At 30.0% G+C, this 12977-nt stretch overlaps 1 protein-coding gene across 1 annotated transcript in view; it reads left to right on the forward strand.

Annotated features, from left to right (window-relative positions):
* The window catches only part of ScsbetaA (Succinyl-coenzyme A synthetase beta subunit, ADP-forming), a 35479-nt gene that overhangs the window by 21738 nt on the left and 764 nt on the right, over positions 1-12977 (forward strand). Inside the window, exons 6-11 of the mRNA XM_067267964.1 lie at positions 1543-1639; positions 2645-2806; positions 5180-5322; positions 5494-5614; positions 5679-5767; positions 12407-12970. Coding sequence (XP_067124065.1) covers positions 1543-1639; positions 2645-2806; positions 5180-5322; positions 5494-5614; positions 5679-5767; positions 12407-12481 — 687 coding nt within the window. The 3' untranslated portion in view covers positions 12482-12970. The remainder of the gene's footprint in view (positions 1-1542; positions 1640-2644; positions 2807-5179; positions 5323-5493; positions 5615-5678; positions 5768-12406; positions 12971-12977) is intronic.

A 12977-nucleotide genomic window follows, 5' to 3' on the forward strand; every position in this document is an offset into this window, starting at 1 on the left:
AAAGATGATAACCTGAAGGCGCCAAGTCGGGAATACGAGGGGTGGTTCAAAACATCCCAACCAAACGAGTCCAAGGGTGCCTTGGTGGCTAAAGCTGTGTGAGGACGGGCATTGTCGTGCAACAAGCACACTCCTCTTGTCAGCATTCCCCTCCTTTTGCTTTGAATTCTCCTTTTGAGTTTTTTTAGGGTCTCACAATATTGTTGTGCATTGATGGTCTCCCCCTGAGGCAGAAATTCAACCAAAATGATGCCTTTTCAATCCCAAAACACTGAGGCCATGATTTTTTTGCCTGAAATTGTGGTTTTGAATTTTTTTTTGGCAGATGGGGAATTGATGTGACACCACTGTGACGACTGTCTTTTTGACTCGGGCATGTAATGAGCCACCCACGTTTCATCTCCAGTCACAATAGAGCTCAGAAAATCTTCACTTTCCAATTCAAGTCGCTCAAGAAACTCGCAGGTGCTACTGACCCAATTTTTCTTGTGCTTCTTTGTCAGCTGTTTTTGGGCCCATCTTGCGCACAGTTTCCGGTATCCCAACGTTTCTGTGAGTGTCTCGTATAAGAGAGTTCTGGAGAGTTGTGGAAACATTGCAGAAATTTCATCCACTGTCAATCGGCAGTCTTCACGAACAGTTTCCTTGATTCCCCCCACTAACTCATCAGTCAAAATGGAAGGTCTTTCACTCCTCTGTTTGTCATGAACATTTGTTCTACTTCCACTAAACTTCCTATGCCACTAAAACACACTCGTTCTGTTCATAACATCTTTGCCGTAAACTGTTTTGATTTGTGAAAAAATTTCAGTAGGTGTTATTCCTTGTGCGAGTAGGAAGTGGATCACAGCACATGGCTCACACTTGGCGGGATTTCTTATTGACATCTTTCACACAACTGGACACTACAACGTGAGTTTACATACTACCGTATTCTTGCGATGCTCACTTCATCAGGAGATCTCTCTCTACCACTTAGTGTTGCCAACCCTCAAAAAACAAAAAACCACAGCCCATTATGGTCACAGTACACTTACTTTCTGAACATGCCTCATAAGTTTATTTTTAATGCTATCTAATGCTATTTTTAATAGTAAGCTAGTTTTCTGTTTTTATTTCATATTTCGTATAGTATGAGTTTTAAGTATATTTTTCATACTAATGTCGTGTTGTTGAGATATGAAATGAACTGATAAATATCTGTGAAAAGAACCATTTTAACAGCATTATAGGTCCCTGGGAAAAGCAGTGCATTTGGCCCTGCCTACGTAACTGGTGGGTGATCGGAAACTTAGTATTAAATTCTGGTCTGTGTATAGATTAGCATAGGGCATCTGGGCAACTGCCTAATGTCTTTATGCATTAAGATAGCACTGTAAAATACAAAAAAACCAAAAACATGCTAAAAAAAATCTTATGAATATTTGTTGTTGTTATTTTTTTGTGAGAGAATCATATTTGAAATCATTGTCATTTCTTTATTAATTAATCTATTTGATTTTATGAATTGCTTTCATTTAAATATTTTATATTTTTATTCAGGCTGTGGAGATGATGGAAACATTGTATAAAACATTTTTAAAATATGATTCAGTTATGATAGAAATTAATCCAATGATTGAAGATGCCTCAGGAACAGGTAATTAAGTTCTTTATAAAATTTTATGTTCAATATATAGAAATTTTTTTAAGTTTCGTTACAAAGAATATTTTATTAACACAAACATGCTTAATGGTATTATATAATGTTAAATTAATTTATTATGTGAACACTAAGAACATTAAGATTTCTTCAATACATAACAATATTCATGTAATATGCAGATTATATATAATTTTATCTAATTACAAATTATGTTGAAGTTTTGCATGTTAAAAGTAAATCTTCATTAGACAAAGAAATTTGAACTAAACTAAAATCTACTCAAAATATCATTTTATCAAAAAAAATTCATTCGATTCTCATTCAATGAAATAATTTTCCTAATGCACTCATTAGATGGGACTCCTTTTTTTGTTGACTGAAAATAATTTTCAACGCCAACAGAAAAAGATCCTGTCATAACAAAATTAATATATCTTCAATACTTTTGAAATGAAAAGGCTAAGAGACTTTTGATAACTCACTCTGTACATTTGTGTTTGGGAAGGCAGAGTGAACTTTTAGGTTTGATCTTAAACTAAATACTTTTTAATGGAGACCAAGTTTTGGCCAATACTTCTTGGATGTCAAATATGGCATCTACAATATGAAAAAAAATGCTTATTATAAAAATATCAAGATTCTCAAAAGTTCAAAGTTAAGAACACCTGCAATTTGAACATAACCGATTGTAACTCTGCATACTGTCATGTTACATCATCATTCATTCATTCATTCATTCATTGACACAAATTTTAATTTTTTATGAAAGGAAAACACTATGAGATTATTAAAATTTATTATTCAGTGTAAATCAATATCTTGCATTTTATTTTATGTTGATTAACTAAAGAATAAACAATAAATATAATCTAACTACAAATAAATTAATTATTAATACATTGAATTTCTTAAATAAAAATTTCTTTAATTTTAGAAATAAGTTTTTGAATATTATCATATTATATATAATCTAAAAATGGTATGTCTTTTAAATTTCAGTTTATTGTCTTGATGCAAAATGCAGATTTGATGACAATGCTGGGTTTAGGCATGAAGACTTATTTAAATTAAAAGATTGGTCCCAAGTAGATGCTAGAGAGAAGCAAGCTCTAAAATTTAATTTGAATTACATTCCTCTAGATGGAGATATTGGTTGTCTAGGTAAATTTGTAGTTATTTATAATTAAGTTTTCTTTGGTTAATTATATTTAAATATCAACATTGCAAATAGTGTTGCTATTAAAGAAATAATATATGTATTTAATTTTTTTACAAATAAATAAAAAATGAAATTAGAAAATGTAAACTCATAAGTATTATTATTTGTAAAAATGAATTTATTTTCCTTTTAATGGCAACACTATAACATAGCCTGGCATCTAAAAGTCATAGATGTTGCATTGATGGCAAAAATCATTACAAAAAAATTAGCGTTGATGACCTTAAACATCTTTATCATAGTGTCTTCTCAAATCAAAAGTCAGATATCTATTAGTTTACCATTTTCTACAAAATCAAAATTTTTAAAAGTTTCTCTTATCCAAGAAATCTCATTGATTGTACTACAAGTTAAACCAAACCACTTATCACAAGCAGTATAGTTGTTATTGTAATGATTGCAACCAATACTTTATGGACTTTTTAGCAATGAGTATTAGAAAGATGCACAAAATTGGTCACCAAGTTTAACCAACAAGCCTAATTTATAAGGAATGGCCCTTGTGTCATTAAAGAGTAAATTTCAATAAAATATTAAGATTTAACATATCCATAAGATTTATCATCTAGTACTCATCTTTCTGAAATGTTAATTAGTGAGTGTGCTGTTATTTCAGAAGTCTACAGAGAGTAATGCTTCGAATGCAGGAACTTGTCTATTTTAAGAGAATTCTTTTTACTGTTATGTTACATGGTAAAATTTGACTGTAGATAATTAAAATCAGCATTTTGAAATGATAGCCAAATAAAATTAAAATATTTTTGATAAATTTTACATTAGTTTTGAAAAATATAAAGAAATCAAATATTCTGAAAAGAGAAAGTGTGTAAAAAGATAAATTTTGTTACTAGAATGATCCAAAAAGTTACATACCAAGGTACTGCAAAACTTGACATGTAAATATGTCTCAGACAGATATATAAATGATTGCAGTTGTAGTTTGATTGCATGCTAGGTAATGCCACCAGAGTGCATTAAAAATTGCTAATTTAGTTTCCCGTATAAAGATCATAGATGCTTAAGTGTTTAGAATTTTCAGTGTATCTATTGTTTGGAGGTTTCCAAATGTCAGGCTTTCAATTTCCACGAGACATAATCAAAGACAGTATACACACTTGATAGTTTGAAAATGTAGCATCTTGAGGGCAGCAGGATGGCTGAGTTGCCTACCATATGGGCTGTTCATTTCTGATTGTGATGAGGCATTAAGTACAATGGATATGTGAGGGTATATATACATGGTAGGTAGACTGGATGTCCCAGGCAGACCACTATGAGAAATGACCATCAAGAGACAAGTAAAATAGCTGCAACCTTTTTGTCCATCATCCAAAGACAGGCAGAAGCCTCAGACAAATTCATTTTAATTTCATTTAATAGTTAAATTATTTTTTTAAATTGCATATGTCAAACATTCATAATTTGAGAACTCACTGTAAATATATTGTCATTAATAATATTAATTATAGCTTTACAAATACTTCTAACAGTATCAGTAGGTGTGGCATCAGCAGAATGTGTCATTCTCAAAGTTAGATACTTTTTTTTATTAGCTTTAATTCCCTAATTAGCTAATTAGCATGATTAGTTATTTGTCATTGAGAATATTATCAATTGAAAACATAATAGTAAAAGCTCTTAACAGTTTTATTGTCAGTGATTTTTGTCCAGAACAAGATTATTGTTTAACATTATGATTTATTATTTCATTTAAATTTTTTTGTTTTGATAAATAGTTGATGTGTAATATTTATTGCTACACACCAACCAATGATTATCAGGCTAGAAATGGCTATAATATTAATAATTTATAAGACAATTTGGCACTAGAGTTAGGCATTAGGCACCATATCTTGATAAATTTAATAATTTTAATTAAATAATTTTAGAACTACTGGAAGAAAGAATCAGCCCCGAGCGGGATTTGAACCCGCAACTCCTCCTTACCGTGCAGATGCGTTGCCAATTACGCTACCTGGACCTCAGGTCCGATCTCCTCTTTCAGTATATATAAGGTTACAATATAACCATTGATTTTTTTTTCCAGTAGTTCTAAATTATTTAAATTATTTAATTAAAATTATAATTATTAAATTTATCAAGAGATGGTGCCTAACACCTAACTCTAGTGTCAAATTGTCTTAATATTATAGCCGTTTCTAGCCCGATAATATTTAGCATTGGTTGGTGTGTAGCTTTATAATATATTGGGTTTAGTAATGATGTTTGTTTGTAATATTTAATCTTAAAAATAAATATAGTATTAATTTATAAGTTAATATATGTTAAACTTCTATTTTAAAAATTTCTTAAAGTGAATGGAGCAGGATTAGCTATGGCAACAATGGATATAATCAAGTTACATGGTGGTAATCCTGCTAACTTTTTAGATGTTGGAGGTGGAGCAACAGTTGATCAAGTAACAGAAGCTTTCAAATTAATCACTGCTGATCCAAAGGTTATTATTTGTTAAATAAATAATTTATCAAGTTTTGGGTATAAATTGTTGAAAATTATACTTTAAAATAGTCATTAAATGAAACTTTGGAAATTAAAGTATTCAAACTGATGCTAGTAATTTTCAAAAATTATTTGAAAAGTGTATAAATATGTATATATTCTGTTTAAGGTTCAAGCTATTTTAGTGAATATATTTGGAGGCATTATGAGGTGTGACATAATTGCAGAAGGAATCGTCGCAGCTGCTGAGTTATTAGAGCTTAAAATACCAATAGTGTGCAGATTACAAGGTAAAAATCATTTCTGCTTAAATAATTTATATGAAATTATCTATTAATTTTTTATTTGTTTTAGGCACACAAGTTGATGATGCTAAAGCACTGATTGCCCATAGTAAATTAAGAATTCTTGCTTGTGAAGATTTAGATGAAGCTGCAAAAATGGTAATAGATTATTTGTCACCTAATGTGTTATATTAATAATAATTTCAATTTAAATATATAATTATATAAAAATAAAACATTTTAGATTTGAAAAATCAATAATTTACAAAATTTATAACAGAGCTTCATTGCTTAGTTGATCATAACTTTACTGAAAGCATTATGAGATGATACTTTTTATTATTATTATTATTATTATTATTTCTCTGTTCCTATAATAGATGTAGCTTTTCTTTCACTATTTCTTTCATTTGATACAACTTTCATATTTATATCAATCTATCGGGAATGTTTATAGTTGGACAGTTTTTCTATATTAATTAAATTTTATTTTTACAGTGAAATTGTAAAAATTTATCATCAAGTTTATATAAAGTTTATATTAAAGCACTTTATATAATAAATTTTTTTTGCAGTCAATATATTATGAGAAAATTTCATGAACATATTGTTGTATATGTCCTTTACATTTCTATGCCTACTTGCTATTGTTTTTAATAGAGATAGGCAAATATCACTTCTCTAAAATTTGAATATTAACTAGATCTTGGCTATTTTGAACTATCAATTGTCTTGAATATTCTGAATACTTAGTGAACTTATTATCTTATATACTTAGTTAATAATTTAATATTTATTTTTTAACTTAAAACAAAAAGTAAAAGAAAAACAATTTAGTAAATTTTAAAAAATTTTGACTGAGTTTTTAAAGTAGCTTTCTATAGTTATGTTTATCTTATCAAGAGATTAACAATTAATTGTTCTCATTCTCACCTCCTGCAGTTTTTTATTTAATAAAACAAGAATTCAAAATTGTTCAGAATCTAGTCTGTTTCTTTTCTTGTCACAAATTAGACTAGAGGTGCTAAAGAGGTTCTTTCTGTATGCAGTGGTGGATACATTGGGATATCCATTGACACAAAGAAAAAAAAATTAAAATTTGTTCAGACTTCAAAACATTGTTTTATAAATATTTATGATGGCATATATGGTTTATTGAACTATTTGTAATACAATCATCATGCATGTATTAATAAAAGGTAATTATTATTCAAATATTTTTAATTTTTGAGTTAATTTCCCTTTGGGTACTTCTGGATCTGCCACTGTGACTGTGCATATGGTGAAATATTGGAGATATTCAAAGTATTCAAATTTATTTTTTATCAATAGAATGTTTAATAAATGGATAAAAAATACTGTAGCAGGTATTCAAGTATACTAATATGTTCTAGTATTTGAGTATTTACCCATCTCGAATTTTTAATGTTAATTAATAATGAAAAATAGATGTTATAATAATTATAATAACTGATATTCAGACACTAATTAGACAATAATAACAACAATTATTTTTATCATTATTGTTTAATTAAATTGTTGTGGGTACATTTTTTAAATTTAAAATAAGAGCTTCATAAGCCAATTTTGATAGGTTTTTGCATTAAAATAAAACAAAAATGAAAGTAATGATAAAAGCAAATGATAAAAGATGAATAATACAATCAAAAAAGTCATAAGTTTATGTAGGTTAAAATTAGCAAGGTTGAGGCCGAAGTTTTAAATGGGAAAACGTGTACGTCGGACGTTCAGCGCTGCTTTCCTGTAAGCCTAGAAGTTTGACAATGGCGTTTGGAATGTCGAGCATGATTCCACTGACTTTCCAAACGCCATTGTCAAACTTCTAGGCTTACAGGAAAGCAGCGCAGAATGTCTGACGTACACGTTTTCGCATTGAAAACTTCGGTTTCAACTTTGCTATTATCAAAACATGCATTTTTTATTTTTCTACATTCTAGAAACAAAGAGGCTCTTTTTTTCATCTCCACAGTGAGGATTGTGAGCTCAATGGCTTGACTTAGCTGAATCATAGAATCTTAAATTTTTTAGAAATAATCATTAGTGTTACTTGAATCCAAGTTCCCAGAGCCATCCAGATATGGCAGTAATAGCATGGATGTATAAAATATTAAACTGTTATTTGTAGTATGTTTATATAGTATTATTACATGAATACATATGACTATATTCCTTTTGATATAAAGAATGCAGTAAATTTATAAAATATTTAAATATTTGTATTGTTTTGATTTTACAACAAAAAAGACCTGTATATATTCAAATTAAATTGGAGGTATAAATACATAAAATGAATACTGTAATAAACATACAAAAGCTAGCAAAGGTCTTTGCTTGACTTTCTTGGCCTTCAGACAGGAGGTTAAGGGAATCAAAAAGGAAGTCTGATAATTTTCAGTTATTTAAATTTTATATCATAATATATTAACAAAAAATTAAATGGAGTAATTTTGTTGAATTATGAGAAATTTCTCTACTTAAAAAAATATTTAAGTTTAAAAAACACTAAGACACACTACCACAAAGTTAAAATTATGTATGATGACTTTTGTTATGCAATTTTCTTAAAAAATAATTTTTATATTGCTATTTATAAAAAGACAAAGGCTTAATTTTGAAGGTAAAGATGGGTTTTTTAAAAAAATTTGTAAATGTCAATAATGAATAAAATTTTTATTAAATCAACCCCACTTGAGGTATGACACATGTCCCTCTATTTCCCTTTGATCTTTTAACCATCAAAATTTAATAGTGTCAATACTCTATGTATAGAAATAATCCTGCTAAGCTTCAAAACTTTGGTTTATCTAGTCCTGTGATATAATGCAAAATAGATGCTGACATATGCACTTACACACACTTTTATAAAGTTTTTTTTACATTTTTGGGTTCCTGGAGTGTCAAAACATTGAGAAACACAAAAAAAGGGGCTTCAAGATTTGACTTCTTTTCATCATACTTTTCCTATATTTTCTAACAACCAGGAAAGTAGTAATCTTTTTGTAAATTTGTGTATTGTAAAAAGATTCAAAATTAGTTTTAAAAATGTTTATAACTTTATAGTTACATTTTTTATTAATCAAATTTAGAAATATTCAAAATTAATACCTTGATAATCCAGCAAACCAGTAATAATTAATAATGTAACATTTTTAACAAAATTAAGCAACCATTTTCAGGCTAATGGAATTCACGAATATACAAAATTTGAATACAGTATGATTTTCTGTAAATACCAGGCATTCAAAATTAATACAAAATTCTAATAAAAAACCAGCTTATATAAATATATAGAAGTATATCCACAAAGTATATAACGAGCTGATCATCATATAGCAGACAAAAATTTGGGTGTTTTGTAGCGTGATTTCCACATGCTTGATATTGTTTCAATATCTTTGTGATTGATTTCTCTGCCATTTAAGAATGATTTGTAGATCTGGTTTTAGGGAGCTTCGCTTCAATGAGGTTTACTTTGACAACATTGTCTATAATGTAGGCTGCTAGTGCAGTTGTGATAGACGACAATATCAGGTTTCCTTTTCTTTATGTTCACTTTGTGTTCCTTTAACTGAGGGAGTGTGATTGTTGTTGAAGTCAGGTCTTTGGTGTTATAACATTCAAAAAACATCTGAAATGTAAACAAAAATTGAATCAAGTAAAAAATTATGAAAATTTAAGAATAAAATAATATAAGAATAAAATTACATTGAAACAAATATTTTCATTCACAACATTATCCAGAATAACAAAAGTTTAAATTTATGTGAATTGAAACTTTTTATAATGATTTTATTAATTGCACATTGAAGGCATTTGGTCAGTAGCCATTGCTGAATGCCAACTGTAAGTCATCGTCTTAGATCTTGATGTAATAACACAATCATTAACCAAAAATAATTGTTATCCAAACAAACATCTGAGATGTAAAAACTGCACCAAATAAAAATTATGACAATTTAGATAACAGTCAAATTTTTTCTTAGGAGTTTTTCTTTACTAAAGATCAAGGATGGAGAGTTGGCAGAAAAATACATGAATCTTGACTCTTGAGTCTGTATTTTTTTCAATCAACTCTGACTCCCATAAAAACATTCAACTCCTTAACACTGACTTCCCATCCCTAATAAAGGTAAGCTTTGCATTTTGAAGCAAAATGTAGAAAACAAGAAAATATAAGGTGCGGTACCAAAATCCAGACAAAATTCAATTTCAAATTCCCTCCGTTCTATACCACCAGTAGATGTCGTGTTTGGTGTTCAAATAGCTTGACACATGTACTAAACCATCATAACCTCGAAACAGTCGCAATGTTGAAACTAAGTGTGGAGTATAACCGAACAGCCGCAATTATCAAAAGTGTTCGTGCTCGGCGACAGAAATCATTCTGTTCTTCAGGTACCCAAGATTGACTGTGTATGATGTTGTCGCATAGTACAATGAGTCAGAGACGTCCAATGAAGGGTTTACAACACCAGTGAGGAAAACTCGCTTGAAGGAGCACGTTGTCTGGACACCCGAAATCATTCAATGGGCTCAGGAGCTGATTTTTGAGGATCCAGGTCAGTTGATCCAAAAATTGTCGACGGTTGTTGATGTGAGTGAGAAAACTATGCATAGAATCATCAAGGAGGACCTCTGCTACAAGTCTTACACAATTAAAGTGAGACAGATGCTTTCCGAAGCTGCCAGGACAAAGCAAGTTGAACGCTGTAACCTGCTTTTGTGTTCCTTAATTAAGAAACAATGCTGCTGGATGACTCAGATTTTTTTCTGACAAGAAAATTTTTACTGTTGATGTGAAAATCAATCAAAGGAATGACCACTGGCTCACCCATGACCTGAAGATGTCCCTATTATTGCAAGAACAAAATTTCCAGCAAATGTTCATGTGCTAGGTGTTGTGTACAATGAGGGTGATGTCATGCCACCGTATTTCTTTAACAAAGAGGAAAATGTCACAAAAGAAGTTTATTTGCATGTTCTGACAAATGAAGTGAAGCCATGGATGGAAACTGTGTCGTCTGGAAAGCCATATGTTTTCCAGCAAGATGGTGTGCCCACCCACACAAGTCATTTGGTGCAAAATTGGTTGTCGGAAAATGTCGACATGTTTTGGTTGAAAGAATTCTGGCCTCCCAACAGCCCAGATTTGAATCCTTTGGACTTCTATGTATAGAGCTTAGTTGAAAGGGTCACGAACAAGTCCAGACATCCAAACATCATATCATTGAGAGACGCTATTGAAGCGGCATTTGCCAATACGGACTGTGACACTTTAAAGCGCACCTGCACATGCTTCAGACCAAGAATGGAGGCGGTCATTCAAGCAGGAGGGGGATATATTGAGTAAATGTATTCTTTATGGCCTTACAAGCAATGTGGTTAAAAAAATTTGTAAACCTTTTCATTTTTGCAATAAAAATATGTTTGGAAAAGATGTGTAATTTGTCCGGATTTTGGTGCTGCACCCTGTAGGTAAAAACTTTGCAGATGCCACTTTGAAATGCCAAGATTTTCTTTGGTAAAGATAATTAAATTTTTTTTCTTAGGAGTTTATTATCTAAATAATTAATTTGGATATCAGTAATTTTTTGGTTAATGATTGTATTATTACATCAAGACCTAAGACAATGACTTAGTTTGGTTGGCATTCAGCAATAGCCACTGACCAAATGCTTTCAATACACTGTTGTTAGTAAAATCATTATAAAAAGTTTCAATTCACATAAATTTAAACTGTCGTTATTCTGGATAACATTGTGAATGAAAATCATTTGTTTTAATGTAATTTTATCTTTATAAGCATGAAATTAAACTATAAAATTAATATAGCTCTAAGGGAAACTCCTGTGAATTTTGACTTATTGACCCAGAAGTTTTGCCAGCACCTCACTGATAATGAGAGAGGTGTAAGTTTAAAATTTGAGGTTTCTAGACCCAGTAGACACTCTTGGAGTGTCTGCAGTGCCAGATGAAGAAGAAAAATAAAGTATTTTCAGTGAATTTTGCACTTTTCAATTGATTATATTTCACAATGCCTGTATAGAAAAACCTGAAATTTTGCACACTACCTAAAAAAACAATTATCTTTTGTATGAGATATTCAGAGTTACTTAGCCATTTGGGGATGGAGAAATTGACCCCCAAAAATCAGCAACTCTGATTCCTGTATATATAATCAGTCTGTGGCTTTTTACTTGGTGCAGAGTCACTGCAGTGTCTTGTGTACAAGAGTATGTTCATGGTGTATGTTGGTAAGACTTCCTTATCTAGATCTCTAATGACCTGTTCATCAAAGGAGTCCTGCTAATGAGTTGGACAATGATGATGAAGTAAACCTCAATGAGGCTAAACTCCCTAAAACCAACATGGGATGCAGTCATTAGACTTGAAATCTACAAATCATCCTGAAGATCAGAGCAAGTGTATTGAATTCATGCTATGAAGTACCCTAACTTTGGTCTGCTATATGACAGTCTGCTCAATTGTATACTTTTATACATAAGCATATCAAAGTTGATTTTATATTAGTTTTTGTATTAATTTTGGACACCTGATATTTACAGTAAATCATATGCTGTATTCCAGTTTTGTACATTTTTGAATTCCAATCTGAATTCCAATGGCCATTTAATATGGTTGAAAGTGTTACATTATTAAATATTATTGGTGTGCTGGATTATCAAGGTGTTTATTATTAATTCTGATTATTTTTTTTCCAGTTATTCTATATAAGCATTTAGAAACACTACCTAAATGTTTATTTTTTTCTTTTAGGTAGTCAAGTTATCTACAATAGTGGGTCTAGCCAGGTCTGCAGCAGTTGATGTGAAATTTGAGCTTCCCCTGTAAATTAAGAAATCTCCCTGTATAATTTCATCCCAGTAGTCATTGTTATTCAAATGAAATTATTTTACATGCTAATATATATTAGAAAAATATATGTTAATAAATGAGTGTTTGTAAAATATACTGTTTATAAAAATTCTACAAAACAGTATTAGTTGAAATAGCATTTTTTTTTGTGAAAATGTATAATATTTATTAAATGAAATTCTAATTGACTATACATGTTTTCCTTCTGAATTTATTTAAGTAACATATAAACTTATCAAAACTATTTGCCAGCCCGATTAGATTTACTCTTTTAGTCAGACTGATTTTTATCTGAAAAATTATTTCATTTCCCGTTATGCCTAATAATTGATTCAGACTGCATTGAATTATTTTGTAATCATTCGTAAATTCTGATAAGAAATTGTTTCCGTATTTAATTTTTACGAAATTGTTTGGTTTTATAATTAACGTTTACATAAAAATATCCATACGTATTCTACTATGGTAATTC

This window comes from Centruroides vittatus, unplaced genomic scaffold (assembly GCF_030686945.1).
Source record: "Centruroides vittatus isolate TY-2023 unplaced genomic scaffold, ASM3068694v2 contig_3125, whole genome shotgun sequence".
Lineage (NCBI taxonomy): Eukaryota > Metazoa > Arthropoda > Arachnida > Scorpiones > Buthidae > Centruroides > Centruroides vittatus.